Source organism: Pteropus vampyrus, unplaced genomic scaffold (genome assembly GCF_000151845.1).
Source record: "Pteropus vampyrus isolate Shadow unplaced genomic scaffold, Pvam_2.0 Scaffold77, whole genome shotgun sequence".
NCBI classification, from domain to species: domain Eukaryota; kingdom Metazoa; phylum Chordata; class Mammalia; order Chiroptera; family Pteropodidae; genus Pteropus; species Pteropus vampyrus.
Genome location: NW_011888858.1, coordinates 2,279,082 through 2,299,136, shown reverse-complemented (window position 1 = coordinate 2,299,136; position 20,055 = coordinate 2,279,082). Strand labels below are relative to the sequence as shown.

At 35.0% G+C, this 20,055-nt stretch overlaps 2 protein-coding genes across 2 annotated transcripts in view; one reads left to right on the top strand and one right to left on the bottom strand.

Annotated features, from left to right (window-relative positions):
- PPAT (phosphoribosyl pyrophosphate amidotransferase) overlaps positions 1-19,854 on the bottom strand; it is a 31,570-nt gene extending 11,716 nt beyond the window's left edge. Inside the window, exon 1 of the mRNA XM_011362617.2 lies at positions 19,559-19,854. Within this exon, the coding sequence (XP_011360919.1) occupies positions 19,559-19,686 (128 nt within the window). The 5' untranslated portion in view covers positions 19,687-19,854. The remainder of the gene's footprint in view (positions 1-19,558) is intronic.
- Positions 541-19,222, top strand: LOC111741353. The gene is made up of 7 exons (XM_023532097.1): positions 541-1,447; positions 7,618-7,995; positions 9,132-9,221; positions 13,375-13,446; positions 13,905-14,276; positions 14,596-14,661; positions 16,781-19,222. The coding sequence occupies exons 1-7, from the start codon at positions 1,066-1,068 to the stop codon at positions 16,945-16,947; spliced, it is 1,527 nt and encodes a 508-aa protein (XP_023387865.1). The 5' UTR covers positions 541-1,065; the 3' UTR covers positions 16,948-19,222.
- Positions 19,855-20,055: the final 201 nt, after the last annotated feature.

Below are 20,055 nucleotides of genomic sequence, written 5' to 3'. Positions count from 1 at the left end.
TATGAATAAAATTTATTAATTTTTATTTTATTGTTTTGTTTTTCTGAAGTTTCCAAGTTTTCTCCAACCATTATGACTTTTGTCATCAGGGGGAAAAAATGCTGCTTCTAAAAACCCTAAGTTGATCAGGGATTCTGTATCTCATATCCTAGGCTAGAGGTAGTATAACACATGGTAAGATTTAAAGGATCTGTACCACTGTGGAGTACATACTCAAATGATATAATAAAGGTTCTAATTGCTTAGCAATTTTTAATGGTTCTGAACAAGTACAACAAATACTGGAGGTTTAACAAAACTGTGTTCCAGAGACTATACATCAGGATAGACATAAAAAGAAAATCTCTACTATATACGTATGCATACATGAACAATACATTGATTTATTTGGTTAAAGAGATCTTTTTCAAAATTACATATTGTAATTGTTTAGAGATTTTAATAACTAACAAGAAAAAAAGACAACATTAAATGAACTTGCACAGTAAAAAAAATCTAAAAAATTCAAATTTAAATTATTTTATTAAATTATCAGTGTGTTAAATACTATGCTGAAAATAGATATGCATAATATTATATACCCTATGAGACTGAATAATTTGTGACTTAGGATTTCTTTAGTGAAATGATACGGTATAGTCTTTAAGTTAATGATGCTAAAAGACTAAGAGTCATAGAGAGGAAAAAAATTAATGCTAGCCTAAAATTTAGGGCAGAAAGAACCTCTGCCAACCATTTCCAAAACAATTTTTAAAATAAACAATCATTAATAAACCAGAGTAAATTACATAATAAATTTTTTAAAAATAGTTTTCTTTCCCTTTTGTCTCAAGGGTAATTTTTCCTTAAAGCTGAAATGAATAATGTTAGAAATTATTCAGGACCAGGCTTCTTTAATCACAAAGCCTGCTTATTTGGCAGTTTCTCAAGTTACTCCCCTCAGGAAGCTTGAACCAGTTAAACTAGATCCTTTCAGCTCTTTAGAGCTTACTGACAAGCCATCTGGTTTCCTAGGAAACAAAACCTTGGCTAGAAATAGTGAATCATTTCCAGGTCACTTTCAACATGGAGAGTGGAGCAGGAAAGCACTGGACTGAGGAAGAGGTTAAAGCTTTGCTAAGTGTCTGGGCAGAAAAAAATATACGAAAACAACTTTATGGAACATTAAGAAATAAAGGAATATTTATTTACATTGCTAAAAGGCTGCAAGCACTAGGAGTATACAGAGATTGGAAACAGTGCCGGGCAAAGTACAAAAATCTCAAATATGAATACAGAACAGTTAAATATGCTCACAACTCTGGAGACGGCTCTAAAACTATGAAGTTCTTCCATGATTTGGATTCGATCCTGCAGTATGAACCTGCCACACAATTAACAGAGGAAGATGCAAATGGCAGGTGCCTGGCAACGCTGAGCCAAAGTACAGCCCCAGAGACCTCAGAAGGTAAAAAAGAAAAAGTACCATTCTTTTGTTTTTACCTAACCAACTGTAAAAGTATAGGACTTCTGAGTCCATGTGACAAATATAGCCTGCAATATCAAAGCTGATTAAAACAAGTGACCTGTTAGGCTATTTTGCACAAGGTGAAAATTAATTTAAAAAAGAGGCTTAATACCATCACTTTTTAAATCTGTAAAATACAGGGGAAAAAACCATTAAAATGACACTGCTAGTGCCAACTGCTCCTTACATATGTCTGATATGTTTTTGGAAAATGGATTGGGATCTGAAAATATTTTAGGTTTTAATTTGTTAAGAGTAACAACAAAAAAATCAAATAATTGCTCAACTGTTGTTTTCCCACATCTCCAATAAGACAGAACTTTCTGCTTTATATTAACATTTCCATTTTCCTAAATTTATAAATAAAAGCATTAACATACTAAGAACTGATAAACAACTTCATTGTTTGCAAAAACAGTTCCATTTTAAGTAATGCAAAAATCAATTTGATTGATTAAATGATTTGATTACATGATTTAGATATTAAAACAAAGTTCTTGACCTGCTGTGTTAAGTCCAACATTATTAACATAGAAGTTGTTGCTCACTGTCTGCAAAAGCCAAATGCGTCACTAGGCAATGTGAGGAAATCAAAAGCAATAATGAGATTTCTCCCATAGCTGAAGCCTTACAGATGCTATTTTAAACAGCAGAGCTGTTCAATTAAATTAAAAAACTGTTAATACCCATGGTCTGTGCCAACACCATGTACAAAGCACTGAGCTACACGCACTCAGTGATATGTAACCACAGAAAAGGAACCATGAATAAATATAACACCCAAGAGAAAATGGTAAGTGGTATAATGATGTACCAAATCAGAAGGGAGTTAAGATGATAGAGATTATAGTTGGGGTAATCTTGGTTATCTGAACATCCTGTTTAAAGCCTAATAATAAATCATTTGGTTAAAAAAAAAAAACCACACCACTTACACACTTTTATATTTTTGGTACTACAACCAAATTCTGAGAGAGCTTTGCAGGCATTGCCATGTTAAACAGCAATTACATTATTTTATTCAGTTAATCACCTTGCACTCTTCATCATTTAAATGCTTTCAACACTGACTAACGGTAAGTTAATCACTCAGCTTCTAGAAGGCTTTGATTTCAACCAGAGGTTGGTCTAATGAAGATGTGGGTGCTAAGATCTCCCCTTCTTAATGGGATCTTCTTCCAGCTCTTTCAGCTACCCTCAGGGCTCCAAACTCCCCAATTTCACACATAAGCAGAGGGCCCATCAAAACTGACCCTACTACAAATTGCTTCCACCTTAGTATTGCTGTATTTCCATTACTTAAATATAAACATTTGCGATATCTTTAACCATTAGTCAGTCACTAAGTCTTTAAAAAATATATTGACATGTCTCATAAATTTTTCTCTCTGCTTCATTGTCATTACCACCATCCAGAACTTCATCATCTATCATGTGGAATATTAAGATAACCTTTTAACTGGTCTTCCTAGTTTTCAGTTCCTTCCCATACATCTTTCACAATGCTACTGGTTGTTGTTCTTTAAATTTTTTTAATTATAAAATTATAAGCACATTAGCATTTTGTTTACATTAAAAATAATCTTTAAGTTATACCCAGAATTAATGATAATTTACGATTAAATGTTACTTAATGATACAATAATATTTGAGTTCATATACTAGAGTTTAGGTCTTTCCTCCCTTATACAAATGATGCTACAATCAATACCTTTTGTCCATATTTAATGTTATTACGTTAGGATACTCTCAGCAGTTCAATTACTGGACAGGAGGGTATGATTATTTTGAAACATATTGCTAAAATAATTGCTTTTCAAAAGAATTGTACTTCACTAAGATTGAGAGTATCCTTTTTATAGAACCTTGTCATGCAAGACTGGGGTGGGTTTGGGAGAGAAGACTGCAAATTTAATAAATAATGAAGAATGTTAATTTAATAAATAACACTATAATGGTATATGGAATCAATGACTTTTTACTTTGTATTTATTTAACTACTAGTGATGTGGAACATTTTTATATTTATTCACTTTTCCAAACTGACTGTTTTATGTCAATTGGGGCCTAAGCTATTTGCATGACCTCTTTTGCCTTACAATCTTGGCTGACTTTTATGTGATGACCTACAGAACTCAAAAAAGTTTTTAATGTGCTCAGTTTATTTTCTAAGGGTAGGAAAGCCTTCCTTTCTCCAGGTCTGATTCATTTGTAATGTCTTCTGGTTTTTTTTTTATTGGTGTATAGTAGTAAGCTGAAGAAGTGGAATGCACCCTTTCCACTGTTGAGATCAACCTCATGCAAGTGGTAAGGACAGAGGATCTGGTCCACTCAGCTAGGCAGCATGTAGCCTGGTGGAGCCTTGGCAAAGGACCCAAACACAAACTCTAAGAGGCATCATGCTCTGAAAACTGTAATCATCTTCAACCTCAGAATACCTCTGGTCTATTGCTGTGGAATCATATTCCTTCAGGGACCAAGTTTCCATTCTATCTCCCTCCTCTTACCTTATACAAATGCATCATGAGTAATGAATTAAGAGTTTCCGTTTAATATCTCCGAGGCATGAGGCCCCTGCACACCGTTTTGGGATTCATGCTAGAAATTATCAACTTAAAAAAGAAAAAGTTTCCCTTAAGAAGCTGGGGAGAGAGCTTTTCTTCTTCACCCCTACAGGTATGTTCAGCTCCAGGCCTTTTTCTACTGACAAAACTAGGCCCTAAATGAGATAATATAATAGCAAACCCTACCTTTCCTTATTGCTCTCATCCTCAAGCTCAGATGTTATCTGTATCTTCCACAATTCTAAAGAAAATTCTTCTGTCATTTCAGATTTTTATTTTCCATGTTCCCAACTAAATCCGAAATATTACCTGTGATTTGGCCTCAAATAATTATGAAACCTGATTGTAAGCTTTTGATTTTTACTGAGAGTTTTATGTATAATTATGCAACTTGAAAACAGTGGTACTTCCTTAATTTTTCATTTGTTTTTATTTTAATATAGAAATCTCTAATATAATCTTTAAGCTGATAAACAGCATTCCTCTTTTTATTCTTTAGTGGAATGCCTCTAAATATAATGGTGAATCATGATTTTAAATGAATGTTTATGCCATTAAAATCACACCTAACATTTGCTCTAATGTAAAATATAATGCAATTTCTGTCACACAGTAAAACAAAATTAGAAAAAATATGAGAGTAATATGAAATAAGATGAAAAGATCTTTAATTCAGAAATTACAAAGAGCAATCAAAATGTACTTAATAACCTCCTGATCGGTATGCAACCTCATTCTAATTATGATTCATCTTCAACTTCCTGTGCCAATTGAATTCCAAATTCTATTTGCTGGATTCCTTTGAAGTATGTTTACTTTTTCCTCAATATTACCCTCCTCATTTAATTATTTTAAAAAGTACCCAATCTCTCATTTTATGAAAACCTACATAAAGACACCCAAACCATAAAACAAGAGAATCAAGAAGAGAGTTCTTCATTTTTCAAGGTTGGCATGGATCTTTTAAATGACATATTCCTTGGTCCATTTAAGCACAACTTAGACTAATTTCTGGAAAGTTTAGTGCGTGTGTCTGTGTGTGTGTGTGTGTGTGTATGTGTATATACGTCTGTATGTGTGTGTGTGTATATATATATGCATATACATATATGTATATACATATACATGTATATACACGTATATGCATATATGTATACACGTATACACACACACATATATATCAGCCAATTAATTATATTATAAACTCTTAGCTATTTGACCATTTATGCCAATAAAGCAAGATTTTCTGATTATCTTATTGTAAAACCTCTCTTTTATACTGTATCATTTATAAAGCACTCCATTTAAAGATGTCTATTTTATTTTGAAAACAACCATCTCTAGAAACTTACAAAGTTAGCAAACAGTTCTCATAGAAATTCAAAATAAACCATGCCAATGGGATGGATTTCTCTTTACATACATAAGTATTTAAACCATATGATACCACTTTGTTACAAAAATGTGTCTATCACAAACCTATGAATATGATCTTTCATGAATATGATAAAAAATTTAGCTCAAGCTATTAGTACTGTCAGTTATGTTAAAGCAATTTTTATTTTCCTTAGTATTTATTCCTAAAAGGAATTCTGTTCTCTTTCCAGGAAAAATGTCAGGTACATTAGAAGATAAGGAAGACATCTCAGGAAATCCTTTACTTTTGGTTTCTAAGGTCAGACCAATGGAACTAGGTATAGTATAATGGCCAAAAAAATTAAAATAAAAAAAATAATGAAACTGATCCAATTTCAAATTGGAAAGAGAGATTGGCTTCTAATCTGGGAAAATGGATGATTTTTCCTGGTAGAAACGCTTAAAATTTATGTTTTCCTCTTTTTCACCAATCTATACTAAAAAAATAAATCATTTTTAAAACAAATGATTATGAAAATGTAAATTGCCTAGAAATATTAGCCTTCAAATTTCCAACCTTTATTCTTTAAATATAGTAAGAAATCTGACGGCCAAAATTACACATAGTAGTTGCTTAATATATAATGAGCATATCACTTAGCATTCTGGGGAGTCTAAGACCCAAACAGAATTTTACATTTGGAAGTAATTAACATAAAATCTACAATGAGGTCAAGGATGATTTTATTTACCCAATTAAAGTCAACATAAAATCTCTTTTTTGCTTTTAAATCTACCGGTTTAACTCAAATTAGAAAAAATACTGAAACGCATTTCAAAACAAAGACATTAAATAAACCACAAATGAGAACAATTCCCTACTTCAGGAAAATGCTATAAAGTGTTTTTTAATGGTTTACATTATATATGCTGGGATCCAAATTACCTTTTTATTAAACATGAAGATGAAACCTAAGACAAACTCAAGATAACATAGTTACTAAAATAACCAATAATGTAATGTCATTACCATAAAATGAGGTGCAAAACTGTGCTAGAAATCTAACATGAAGGCACCATGCTATAGAAAAGGATTTGTAACTAAGTGGAGATATTCTGCACAGGAATAATGCAATATAAAATTTCTGGCACATTTCTTCATATTAAAAGAACATAATGCTTCACTTAAAATGGCATTTGGTCTTTGACCACTGGGACATCTTTTATTTTCACAAGGAATAAAATGTACCGATTGTTATAATGGGACTCATCCAAACCCTTCATTTATGAATAGTGTTGGTTCTCAACCCTAACTGCACACTGGAATCACAATCTGAGGATAAGGGGTGAGAATACCCGAGTAGTGGTTTTTAAAAACTCCCCAGAAGATTTTGATAATTAGGCAATGGAAATCATTAGATAAAGAAAAAAGAGAATAAACTGCTCCCACCTATCCTATCGCAAAACAAAAATTGTCTTCGATGAGCCATTTTCTTAATTATATTGCTTTATACAAGTAAATATTATAAACTTACATAAACTTTCACTATATACTAATATACACTCCATATACTAAAGGAGTAGGATAGTCAGTGCCCAGGTGATGGAGGATGGAAAGTTTCCGCGGTGACACATCCAATAGAAAAAACGCGCGAGGAGCCAATGTGAGAACGAGACTGCAAACCAAGCCTTTATTGCAGGGACCGCATGGGCTTATATATGCTAGAGAATAGTGGCATTCCTACAGCAAACTGAGTCATTCTTACATAAGCTAGGTGCAGGCACATTACTGCATCTAATACAGCATGCAGATCTAAGGTCATATCCTTAGCTGCAAGCCTAGATTGCAGCCAGGCCTGGGGCCCACAGGGATAGAAGAGAAATGATAGAGAAGGAAGATGTTCAAAATGTAACTAATGAAAAATAACTTTATTAATGCCAGTCACTGTCATGGTAAGGAACCGACGGAAGTTCTGCACTTCGTTTCCCCATTGGTTTAAGAGAAAAGCTAAGCTATGATTTGTTATTCCATCTCCTATAAAAAACATTACTTTCTTTACTAATGTTGCAAACATTTATTTTATCTTATGTCAGCAACCCACATATATCTCTTTCTCTCCCCACCTGATACAGGTAACTCTACATCAATAACGGAATCCCCTAATAATATAACTTTTATTCCAACTGTAGCAAATGAAGGAGGAAAACACTGGACTGTACCAGAAGTTAGGGCTCTAATAGGCATCTGGTCTGATAAAAGCATACAACGACAGCTAGAGGGAACAGTGAGAAATAAAAAAATATTTGAAGAAATTGCTGCCAAGCTTCAGAAACTTGGAATAGAGAGAGACTGGAAGCAATGCAGAACAAAGTACAAAAACTTAAAACATGAATACAAGATTGTAAGAATGGCTCAAGACCTAGGCATGACTAAGAGTATGAGATTTTTTACTGAGTTGGATGCTATTCTCGGACATAATAAAAGAGAAAAATCGCAAGAACAGGAATCCCAAGATGGAGAACAAGCCACAGTATGTGACAATGAAAAAATGGAAGAAGACCAGACAGGTAGGAAGGTGAAAAAAATCTCATAATCTCAATATGCTACACCATGTAAAAATGTCCCCAAGCACAATAACATAAATATAGTCTAAGTTAAAGAAGTTTCATTAAATGCTATTCAACAGACTAATTGCTGAATTTATCATTTAACAAATTTAATGTATATTTGATCTCCTCCAGAACATAGAGAATAACACAAAGTTACATAAAAAGAGAAAATAAATTTGGATTTCCAAAGTAAAGTTTAAAAATAGACCAATTTTAATAAAGCAAAATGCAACTCTACATGGCAGAAATTAAAACAAATTTTCATACCAATTACAGTAAAACTGAGTAAAGAGGAAAAGGCACTGACAAACTTAGAAAAATATAAAACCCATAAGAATGTCTTTGAAGTGTAAGTTCTTCTGTGACACATCATAAAGTCCTTTAAAGTGAGTTTAACCAAAAGGATTGCGATACAATGCACATAAAGACATGACAGCATGAAATAAACTGGATGACTTCTAGATGATGAATCTACAAAAAAATTCTAACTCAGTTTTTCTGGAACCTTGAACCAACCAAGTGTCTCCTCTAGACCTGACTGTAAATTGCAGGACTGGACAAGGTGGTCTTAGAGCTCTCTAGTATCATGTTTCTAGATCTCTGCATCTGCCTTAAATGATACAATCCTAATTCTCAGAATATGAGTGTGTGTCTAGTGGAAAAAGAGGGGAGTGACAGAGAATTAGGACTGGGAAATGGTGGTGGGAAGTCCTAAAATGTTTCATTAGTGGACAAGAAAGATACTGGTCTGCTAGAGAATTAGCCAACCGCCCCACTAAAATTAAAATGACTAGACATAAGGGAGCCCAACTGCAGTGGCATGATTATGTTCATACAGCAATTGCTGGAGATGCAGCTGAAGATGACTTCATCAGCTACATGTCAGGAGACCTAATTAGAGATTGTAATGCCAGATAGCTATAGTGACCTAACACTAAAAGATGTTTAAGGGTGGGAAATCTATATTACACGAAAGCAAAAACCACAGTATTTAGTATCAGATTCACGCTAAAAGGGAAAATAATAGAGCTTAAAACACTATTCTGAACGTGAATAAAAAATAAACTATTATACTTCTTGTTACGTTTATATAGTCATTGCTGGAGATGCAGCTGAAGGTGACTTGCTCACTAATGTGTCAGAAGAACTAAGAGAAACAGATATAAAACAAAGTCCTGGCACAGGTAAACAATATTCTTTGTTTTTTTAATGTGTGACAAAATACATAAGATGTTATTATAAGATGTTGCTATGTACTGAATTGTGTCACCTCAAAATTCATATGTCAAAGCCCTAACCCTCAATATAATTTTCATGTTAATATGAAATGTATTCAGAAAATATAAATCGGAATGAATTTATAGTTATTCTAGAAATTGTGTTATTTTAAACTTTCACATGAAAATAAAAGCAAAGGTAAAAACCCGTAAGGATCCTAGCAGCTAAATACACATAAAAAAATTTAAACAGACAAAGATTTTAGGCATACCTGCAATATAAATCTATTGATGTAAAAACTGCCACTACAGTACTGTGCTGAGGTATAAAGATATGGATATTTATCTTCAGAAGAAAAATTCACATCAAATGTGCTTTAAAAACAAACACACTCAAAGCGATGGATATTTTCGGATAACAAAAGGTAGAGGTTACCTCATTTTGATTTTATATATTTTACTGATGAAATATTGTAACTGGAGCTGCTATTGCTTCTTATTGTTTAATGTTGACACTTGGTCATAAAACTGATCCTCCAAAAGTAATCTCTTTCCCATCTTAAATGTATGCTATGAGCTTCTTTTTCAATCCTCTCACCCGAAAAAAAAGCCCAGCTAGAACTATGGATCTCCCTGTACTCTGGATAACTAATTTGTTCCCAATTTAGAACTTGTGGAGATTTTGGTCCAGTGCAGTGGAGTGGGTTCAGGCACCTGTATGTTTATAGATCATCAAGCACAGCCAGAGTTGAAAACAATAGCCAGGCTGTCATATTTAGAGAATAAGACCAGGAGAGGCTGAAGAGTAAGTAATACGTAAACTCTCAAGTAAATTTATTGTTCTCCCTAGTCTAAGTCATAGGCAAGAGAGGGCAAAAAGAATCAGAATGTTACCAAAGGAGACAGGACCAGTTACCTAAAGAGAAATTTGTGTTTGACAATATAGCTACCTGTCTCTTCTGGTAGGAGAAAGAAAACTGACTTAATCAACTCCAATATCAGTTTCCATTCATATGATGTGAAATACCTCAATATCTTGGTATTCTTGCAAGTCGCTACCTTCTAGTATGGGACATTCACAGGCAGATCAATTTGACCCAGGAAGGTGAAGCTGGACACATTAAGCACAGCTTGACAGTAGTAAAATATATCCTATTAGAGGTCTTTCTTACCTTCGGCCTAAAAATCACAAGTGAAAGACTACATTGTTCTTTTAAGAATAACCTTAAAGTTATACTCCTTTTGGCTGTAGTAAAATGTATTTCCAAAACTAAAATTTCACCAGCCCTATAATTTAACAAAATTTGGCAATGTTATGGCCAGCAGGGGGCATTAAAGTATCTACTGTATCAGAAGGTATGCCAAGCATTTTGTTTTCTAATTCATTTATTTCTTTTAATAGACCAAAAGTTGGAAACAATTTTCTTTAAAATTGAATAAACACTTTTGTATATTCTATGTACAATTTAAATAATCTAAGCAGTCAATTAAATAAACGAATGTACTTTAGTCATGTGAAACAATATTAAGAACTTGTAAAATTATTAATCCAATAGAAAACCCAAATAAGACTTGTTAAAATTTCAGAAACCCAAAAATTATAATTGTAAAAGAAGAAAGCTCAGATATAAGTGAGCTGATAAATTTAAAGACAGGCAGAGTTTTAAATACAAAGGTGATTTTCTAACTCTTACTGTTTATACTTTAATAAACTGTTAAGAAGCTGTGCTATAATAAAGAACATATCTGGTCTTTGTCCCCAGTTCCTGGCATAGAGCTTCAAAAACCTTTGGAATTTCTAGTGATAGAAGTGTCTTTTATATTCTAATAAGGTGACCCAAGGTGAACTTCCAGGTAGCTTCAGGAGAAGGCTGGTCACCAGATAGATCAACCTTGTAATTAGAGGGTTGGAATTTTGGGCCAGGCTGCCCTCCAGCAGGGGACTGAATTCAACCATGTGGCCAATGATTTAATTTATCATGTCATAATGAATCATGACAGTAAAAATTCTGGCTCAGAGGAACTTCTTGGTTAGTGAACACAGTGATGTGCCAGGGGGTGATGCGCCCTGACTCTATGCAGAGAGGACACGGAAGCTCTGCATCTAGGACACTCCCAGACCTTGCCCAGTGTGTTTCTCCATTTGACCATTCCTGACTTCTTCCTTTTATAACAAAACCGTAATCCCGAGTATAGGACTTTCCTGAGTCCTATGTGTTGTTTTAGCAAATTACAGAACCTGAAGGTTCTGGCACTCCCTGCATTTATAGCCAGTCAGCTCCAAGTATGGCTGGCAAATTACAGAACCTGAAGGTCATGGCACTCCCTGCATTTATAGCCAGTCAGCTCCAAGTATGGCTGGCATCTGAAATGTAAAAGCAATCTTGTAGCAGATTAAGCCCTTCAAGCTCCCCAGTCTGATGCTAACTCTGGGTAGTTGGCGTCAGAACTGAATTGCAGCACACACGGTTGGTATAGAAACATAACACAAACTATAAATTCTCTTTCCTTAAAAGACACTAAATTTAGGGATTCCCCCCACCACCACATGACCTCTTATTTTTTATGATGAATTTCTCAAAATTTCTATAATATACTTAATCTCTATGTTTCTATTTCTCAGAAGTAGGACATGTACCTGAGCCTAGAATTGATGGTTTTAAACACTTAAGTAAAATGTTATAAATTCGAATTCTGCTGAAATAAGGTTTGAGCACAAAGTTTACCTTGAACTTGTGCTCTCCAAAAAGTAGCCACTGGAGCAAGAGTGGGGAAGGTTTGGGCATGGAAGGAGGTGGTAGGTGTAGTTACAAAAGAGCAACCAGAGGGAGCCCTACGGTGCTGGAACTGTTGAGTATCTTGACCGTGATGGTAAAGGCATGAACCTACATAGGTGATAAAATTATTATAGAATTTAATACACACATTCACATGTGCACACACACACACACACACACACACATTCTCACAAATGGCTACAAGTAAAACTGGGGAAATCTGAATTAGAGTGTATTGTGTCAATGTCAAAATCCTTGATCTAATTGTTTATTATGGTTTTACAAAATGTCACCATTGTTGAAAACTAGTCAAAGTATAGAAGGGGTCTCTATTATTTCTTACAATTGCATGTGAATCTACAATTATCTTGATAAAAATTTCAATTAAAAAAAGTAGATTATTAGGTAACCCTATGTGGCTTCAGAGCACAATCTGTCATTTGAGTCTTGATATTGCTAGAAGCTAAACTTCATCACAGTCTCACTGTGCAAATATGTCCTGAATAAGAAGATCTGGTCCTATCCCAATATAAATCTCCATGCACCTTTTGCCGTATATGCTTAATGGCCCCTGAACCACCTTTTGCCTCACTGGTCTATTAATACTTACCATTGTCTAATTTTACAATAATCATTACAAGCAAATGCAGAGACATCTGTACATATGATTAAAAAAAAAAAAAGTCCCAGTGTACAAGAAAGTGCAGCTGGCATGAAATAATGTTATCATAGCTTTGCTTCAACACAACAATCCAATATACACATCTTAGGAGGAGCTTTCCCCAAATTACAAACAACTGTCTTGTAAACATCCTATACATACACTGGTACACTAGAATAAATCCATGCTATATTTTCCAGGCTAAGCACCATCAGTTTCTTAAAATGTTTATCTCCTGTCTGCTGTTAATGTCTTAATGTGAAAATTGCTAAAACCGCTTATTCTTACTTTATTTTATTCCTTTATATATGTATTGCAGTAAGGATCATTCTTAGTTACAATGAGGATCAAATTAGAAAACAGATGTAAGAGCTTTGTCCAGCATTAAAATATAACAATGAAAGATGTTACCAAACTGGGTCGAAAAGTGCTATCCTAACTCCAGAGCATATAGTGTACCGCCTTGTGACTTTTAATGCAGAGTACTTCCAAGAATTTGAAGATGGTTAATTCTACATGGCCATTTTAAAATTAGGTTATGGATGGCAAATGGTCTTGGCTCTGAGGTTACAGTTTTGATATGGAACCCAGCCTTACTAGTTTCTCAGCACAATCTTCAATTGCAAAAGATTAGAGTTTTGTAAACAACAAATTTAAATTGCTATTCTCTGTTTCCTGACAGAGGAAGATACCATAAGAACGGCTTCAGAAGAGGTGGGAGGCCCCAAAGCACCACAAAGTATCATTGGGTCAGGTACAGGGTCTAAATTGTTCAATTTTAAATGGTAGTTTGATATTTAAAGTTTAACATATATCAGTTTAAGTACTTTAAAGAGAAGCTCTCAGTTGTGTATATTGCCTCATTATACCTGAGCTAGTAGAGAATATGGTAGAAAAGGAAAGAAAATATTTATCCCTACTTTTATTAAAAGTAATTAGTAAACATTGACCTCCATATTCATACATATCTAATGAAGATTACTCAATGATGAAAAGCAGCTAAATTATTCTAATATTGGGGATGAGTATGCCTCATAATTAAAAAAAACCTTATTTTATTTGATTATGAATGTGTGGAAAAAATTGGCCCTTATATTGAAATTATTATAATTTTCAATGCTTTACCGCAATCCAGGTTGTTTTAAATGAATGATATTCAAACACGAGATCTATCTATAAATTTGAATAACTGTAAATCACATTGATTTATAGGTAATCATATACCTTTAGAAGACGCTAAAAGTCATTTACAGATTATAACAGTAAGCAACACAAAGACTGGAAAACACTGGTGTGACAATGAGGTCAAAGCGCTTATAAACATATGGTCTGATGAAAAAATTAAGCAAATGCTTGAAGGGGCCACAAGAAACAAAGAAATATTTGAGGAAATTGCCAGAAGACTAATGCAGTTTGGAATAGACAGAGATTGGAAACAATGTCGTACTAAATACAAAAATTTAAAATATGAATACAGAGTTTTACAAAAGAAAAATGGCAATCCTCAAGGAAGAATGAGATTTTATGAAGAAGTTGACTGCCTCCTAAGACGACCCACTCTAAGAACTGACATATGGAAACATGGTAACCTCGGAATTGACCTTTTCAAATAAAAATTCTATAAACTTTCATCTTTGCATTTTAACTTAGCAAGAAACTCTTCAAAAATAAAATGCTAACACTACTGTATGTTCAAACGACCCCAAATTTATTATAAAACATGTACCTAATTTAACAGTTTCCATTTCTTTTCAAACCTGGTACTGAAATATTAATTCTTAAACCCACTCTTCTTTGTTCAATTGTTCAAATGTTATTACTTTACTATACTTGAATATTTGAAGACTAATATATTTTAAGTGACTTCATATCCTTCTTCTTTTCTTTTGTTCTTTTGTTTAAGAATTATTTGAAGGTTATGCCAAAAACCCAAGAACTTTCAGCATCAAGAGAAAAGCACGTGAAGATGGTAAGAGTCTGAGAAATGTTGTTTTTCCACTTTGAGGAAAACTTGTTGCTTTTTCCTGATAAGGTGTTTATTCCCGTCCTTGACAAATTAGACTAAATACATTGTTTATGAGCCGTGTGAGAGCAAAAGATGCTGAGAAATGATTTATTTCATAGGTCATTAAGAGTGAAAATAACAGAGTAAATGGAAACATTCCCATAGTTAGAAATTTCTGCACAGCTCTACATTTATCATAAGCCTTTAAATTACACTTTATAGTGATTGCTATCAGAAGACTGGGATGTAAAAAGGGGGGAAAAACTCTATAAACAAATTCAGAAGCCAACCTAATTACGTGAGCTGTAATTCCAAACTGACCCGTTAAAGATATCAGGAAAGGTAACAGAATGTAGTATATAGAAGAAAAATGCATAATAGAAGAAAAAGCACCAGTCTAAGAATCAAAATATCTAAGTTCCAATCTCTCTCCGACCCTAGTGACTCAACACAGCAAATGACTGCATCTCTCTGGATCTCAAGGATAATCCAACTTTAGCATTTATAGATTGATAACTTTTCAACTTGTTTTGAGTACACACAAACAGTTGAAGAGCTGAACTTTTAGAGTGAACACACCCATGAAACTACCACTCTAATCAAGATATAAAACATACTAGCACCCTAGAGGCCTCCCAGACATTAATCATCCTTCTAGTCTCCATGAAGGTTGACTAATCTATCACTATAGATTAGTCAACACATTGCTCGTAAGATCTATCCATAATTTTACTTGTAGGAATTCATTCTTTTTTATTGCTGTAGAAAATTCTGTTATAGGAATATATGTCCTGCTACCTTCTTTATCTACTCCACTGTTGGATATCTTCATAGTTTCCAAATTGGGGCTATTATGAATAATGCTGCTAGAAAAATTCTTCTGCATGTCTCCCAATAAACATATGTATGTATTTCTGTTGAGTATTTACCCCGGAGTGGGATGCAGGATCATGGGTACGCATATATCCAGGTACTGTTCCAAGCACTTTACAAATATCAATGTATTTAATCCCTACTACAACTCTATGAAGTAGGTGCTATCATTATCTCCAATTTACAAAGGGGGAATGAAAGCATGGAGAAGTCTGTGTTCTTGAACCAGCTGGCTATATTGCCTCTCTGTCAAAGTCAGCGACCACATCTGTCCTGTGTGGAACAGTGTTCCTAGTGTCTACCACAATACCTTGAATATGGACATAGTAGGAACGCAACAATATTTTTTGAATAAAATATTAGAAAATAGCAAGAATCCACTCTCTATGCAACTCACCCACCCTGCTTGACAACCCTTATATCTCAAGTGAGCTGAAAATTTTATTTGCCATTTTTGGACATAAATTTCAAGTCAGATGAGTTGCTACACCTTTGCCTTCTCTTAATGCTCTCTAGTGAATATGCTATTAAAAATTGCTAAAAGTTAACCACATAAAAGTATCATTCCCAACTCAATGATTTTGAGCACTGGACCTTTAAATATACAAGTATATCCAACAGATAAAGAAATAAACTCAGAAGTTAGGAGACTTGCCCAGGATCCAATAGATGTTACTAGGAAACTGGGGACTAGATTTTGAGTCTTATGTTAAGGAACTGTTCCCAATATTGACCAGAATGATAAAGCCATAGTACTTTGAGACTCTTTAGATGATACATAAATTCTGCTTCAGACTAATGCAAAATGAAAGTCCAAAATAAGTTATAATTGGAAGAACTGAAAATGTGTTTTCAATTTTAAGACTGAGACTCGTAAAATTACAAAAGCAATTGAATTACAAGTCTTTCAAAATCAAAGACTGGAACAATTAGCAAGGATATTTTAAAAATAAGTCATTTTCCCAACCAAGGGGATAAAAACACTATAGAAATATAATATATTTGGTCATTATTACTAAGAAATGAAAATCAACGTAAAATTACCCCCAATCTTAATTTGGCAACTCAAAGCAAGTTCTCACATGGCCTACTCAAGTGTTCTCCTACAAACTAAATAAAAATAACTGGGAACTAATTCATAGAAGTTTATCTGAGTACATCTCTCTCACAAGTGCCTTTCTAGTGATAATGTTATATACTCTGTTTGCAGAGCCAGTGTCTGTATCTCTTAAGAAAACTGCTCTTGAGATCATGGCAAATCAGTTTCCTCAAAGCAAAACAGAACCAAAAGATTCTACAGAATGTTTCTATAGACAGGAGATCCCCTCCGTGACCCAACTTCATCAGGTAAATCTCAAATTTTTAGAAGAGGTATGAAAATGTTTATCAACTGTAGGGTTTAATTCATAACCCAGGGAAGCGATAATCCACTGAAGGTCATTTTCATATCCTAGCTAACCAAGGAAGAAAGGCTAACTAGATGACTGATGAAGTTTTAGTAATTCCTTTTGTGGTATCTTCAAATAAGTCTAGGTCATGCTAGTCTCCATAAAATGTGACTGTGGGTTAAAGATTAAGATTTTGATCTACTCTGCAAACTACTGAACTGATGTTTTCAGGAACAAAAAAGCATTTGGTGATTATATGAAATGTGGCATAAACATGCACACACACACAGCTTATCTAGCTAAAGAGGACAATTTAATTTTCAATGTTAAAACTAACACCACTGCCCTGACAAAAGGTAGAGCTATGGAATAAACCTGCAAACAGCCTGAACAATTACTAAAAAGTACTTCTGGATGAATCCATCTGGATTTAAATATCCGGTACATGACTGTCTAGCAATTGATATTCCATTTGTTTTTTATATAAAACACATAATATTATAACTTTCATGTATTCGGTTATCCCTGAGACTAAATTTTTTATGTCAGATTATGCCTAAGACACAAATAGAACCAGGTCCAATACAAAAGTGAGTTTTAGGACGATAATGTATAAGAGAGAAATTCCTTCATCAGAAAAGAAAAAAACAAACAAACAATCAAAACTTGTTGTTTTAAAACTAACCACTGGGGGAGGGGAGTAAGATGGTCAGTGTACAGTGTATATAACTCTACTGTATATTAAGCTATGACAAGCTATTTAGGGTTCCAGTTTTGACAGTCCTTGATTCAATGCCATATAAAAATGTTATTCCTTAATCTTTGATCCTTACCTACCAAGTTAGAGTAACAGAAGATTTTATCTTCCAAACCTAAGAGAGTTTCATTGTTCTTCTAATCAGTCAGTTCCCCTAAAGGGTGAGGACTTTGCTAATTTAAAATTTTGAATTGGACAGAATTATGGGTGGCACCTTAATGATTCTATGCCTACACAAGAAAAATCTTATATAATCCTATAATCACATTTGTATTGCCCTTATCTTTAATCTCATCTCATAATTCTTTCACATAAAAGCACCTGTAGGAAAATGCCTGTAACTAGGAATCAAGTTGTATTTATTTAAAAAAAAAAATCAGCCCCTTTTTCTTGAGGAACATATTTAATTGAGAAAATAAAGGGGGTGACCTTTTTAAGTTATTTTAGCTAAAAAATAGTTTAGAAAAAAAAAAATTCAAGGTCAGTTCATATATTTCCCACAGACTGCCATCCAACTCTATAGATCCTTAGTTTCTACACACCTCTCCCCATGACAGAATATCCAAAAACAACTACTAAGAATGTTATAAACTAATATTGCTCTGGATTACCATATAGATTTTACTTTTTTCTTGGACTATATATCTAATCCTCTCAATAAATATATTTTAAAACAAGATCTCTATTACAGTCAACACACAATTAGTCAAAATTATAGTCATTCAAGTTAAAAACATTCTTTTTGATTCATCCCATATTCTAAGTTACTCTTAGTAAACAAGGAATATAAGATGTGAAACTCAAACTCAAGTATTTGGGACCCCTGAAAAAAGGAAAAAGACTACTTCTAATTTAAGCTTGCTGAAGGAAAGCTAATCACTTGGAATGCATGTTGCGCCCACATTGCTGATAAGTGTTATTGCCAAATTCCTTAACTATGTTAGAAGCTGTTGCTGTTGTATTGCCCTGTGGAAACTTTGCAATACTTTCAGTGATAATGTCAAACCTAGGCCTATATTTCTTAACCCAACATAATTGTTTATATGAACTTCCAGTTAGGTCAGGTAATATGAAATAGAAAGATCATGGAAACAAAATTATTTAACTCAAAGAGATCTATCGATTTTTCAAAATTAATGTGTTTTTTACCACACAGGAACTACACCACTCTCCCTCTTTTAAAGACAGTTACTTTTACGCATCTTCTTACTACTTTTTCATTCATTATCTAAAACGTTTACCAATGAATGTTTTGCAGATGCACTATTCCCTGTGATTGGTTTATTTTCAGTAACTTATATGATATCTACAATCGGCAGTTCCTTCTGAACATCAACGAGTCCTGTTTCCCCGGGTTTGAATTCTAGTATCTCTAAATTCCTATAGTTATGACTATCTTCAAATCCACAATCGGCTCAATAGCTCTGCCCTTGCAAACAAAAGCTTGCTGTGGTTGGAAGTGGCGCGCCAACATCTCAAGGTGTTGTAGGTCCTGGACCAGCAGCCACCCCATACACGACTATCACGAGAGCAGCTCCAAGCTCCCAGAGATTAAAACGGGCCAGCAGTCAGGGTGCACACACCGGAGGGGGGTAAGAGACCCTAAAGAGCACCAAGGGTCGGTGGGTGGAGAAACAAGCTAAAGTCCAAGGAGGCAAGGTAGCCCCCGAGCATTCCTTGGCAACCTGGTCGGTGCCACAGGCAGGTACCGGTTCAAGTAAGAGAGGTCCCGCCTCCCGACCATTAGGCGCACGCGAGATCTCCAATTTGGGCCGCAGGAAGCAGCTTGGGCAGATGGAAAAGCACGCGCGCCGCCACCCCCACCCCTCACCCAGTTGCTCACCGGTGCTGCAGCCCCACGAGTCCCAGAGTGATCACATGCGGCACATCTAGCTGCGTGGGCCACTCTCCCGAGCTGATACACCCGAACACGCCACATTCCTCTCGGACACCCAACTCCTCCAGCTCCATGTCGTCGCAGAAAGCACGTGGAGGGACCTGCCGCCGCGGCAGGGGTCTAAGCACCAACCAGCAGCCCGCACGGCCCGTACACCTCGGAAGCTCGTGCCAGCAAACAGACGCTTCCCTCCCAGCGGCACGACCCTCGCTACTGCGGCGGCGCGTGCTTTCCCCAAGCAAGCGTGATTAGCTCCCACCCACCCCGCGCGCCACCCTGCCCCGCCTCCTCCCGGCCCACCAATGAGCGAGGGCGGAGGGAGAGGCTGCATGGCTGATGGGCGGAGTCACGGGCTCCAGTGGGGGTGGAGCTAGTCCTGCATTAGAGACCTACGGGCGGCTAATTTTTCTGCACGTGTAAATCTCCGTTATTTTCCTGTACCC

Excerpts from the sequence above, each read along its gene's own strand:
- LOC111741353 (XM_023532097.1), top strand. The coding sequence starts at position 1,066 with ATGGAGAGTGGAGCAGGAAAGCACTGGACTGAGGAAGAGGTTAAAGCT. Across the intron at positions 7,996-9,131 it reads AATGGAAGAAGACCAGACAG|TCATTGCTGGAGATGCAGCT; the intron begins GTAGGAAGGTGA and ends ACGTTTATATAG. Across the intron at positions 13,447-13,904 it reads ACAAAGTATCATTGGGTCAG|GTAATCATATACCTTTAGAA; the intron begins GTACAGGGTCTA and ends ATTGATTTATAG.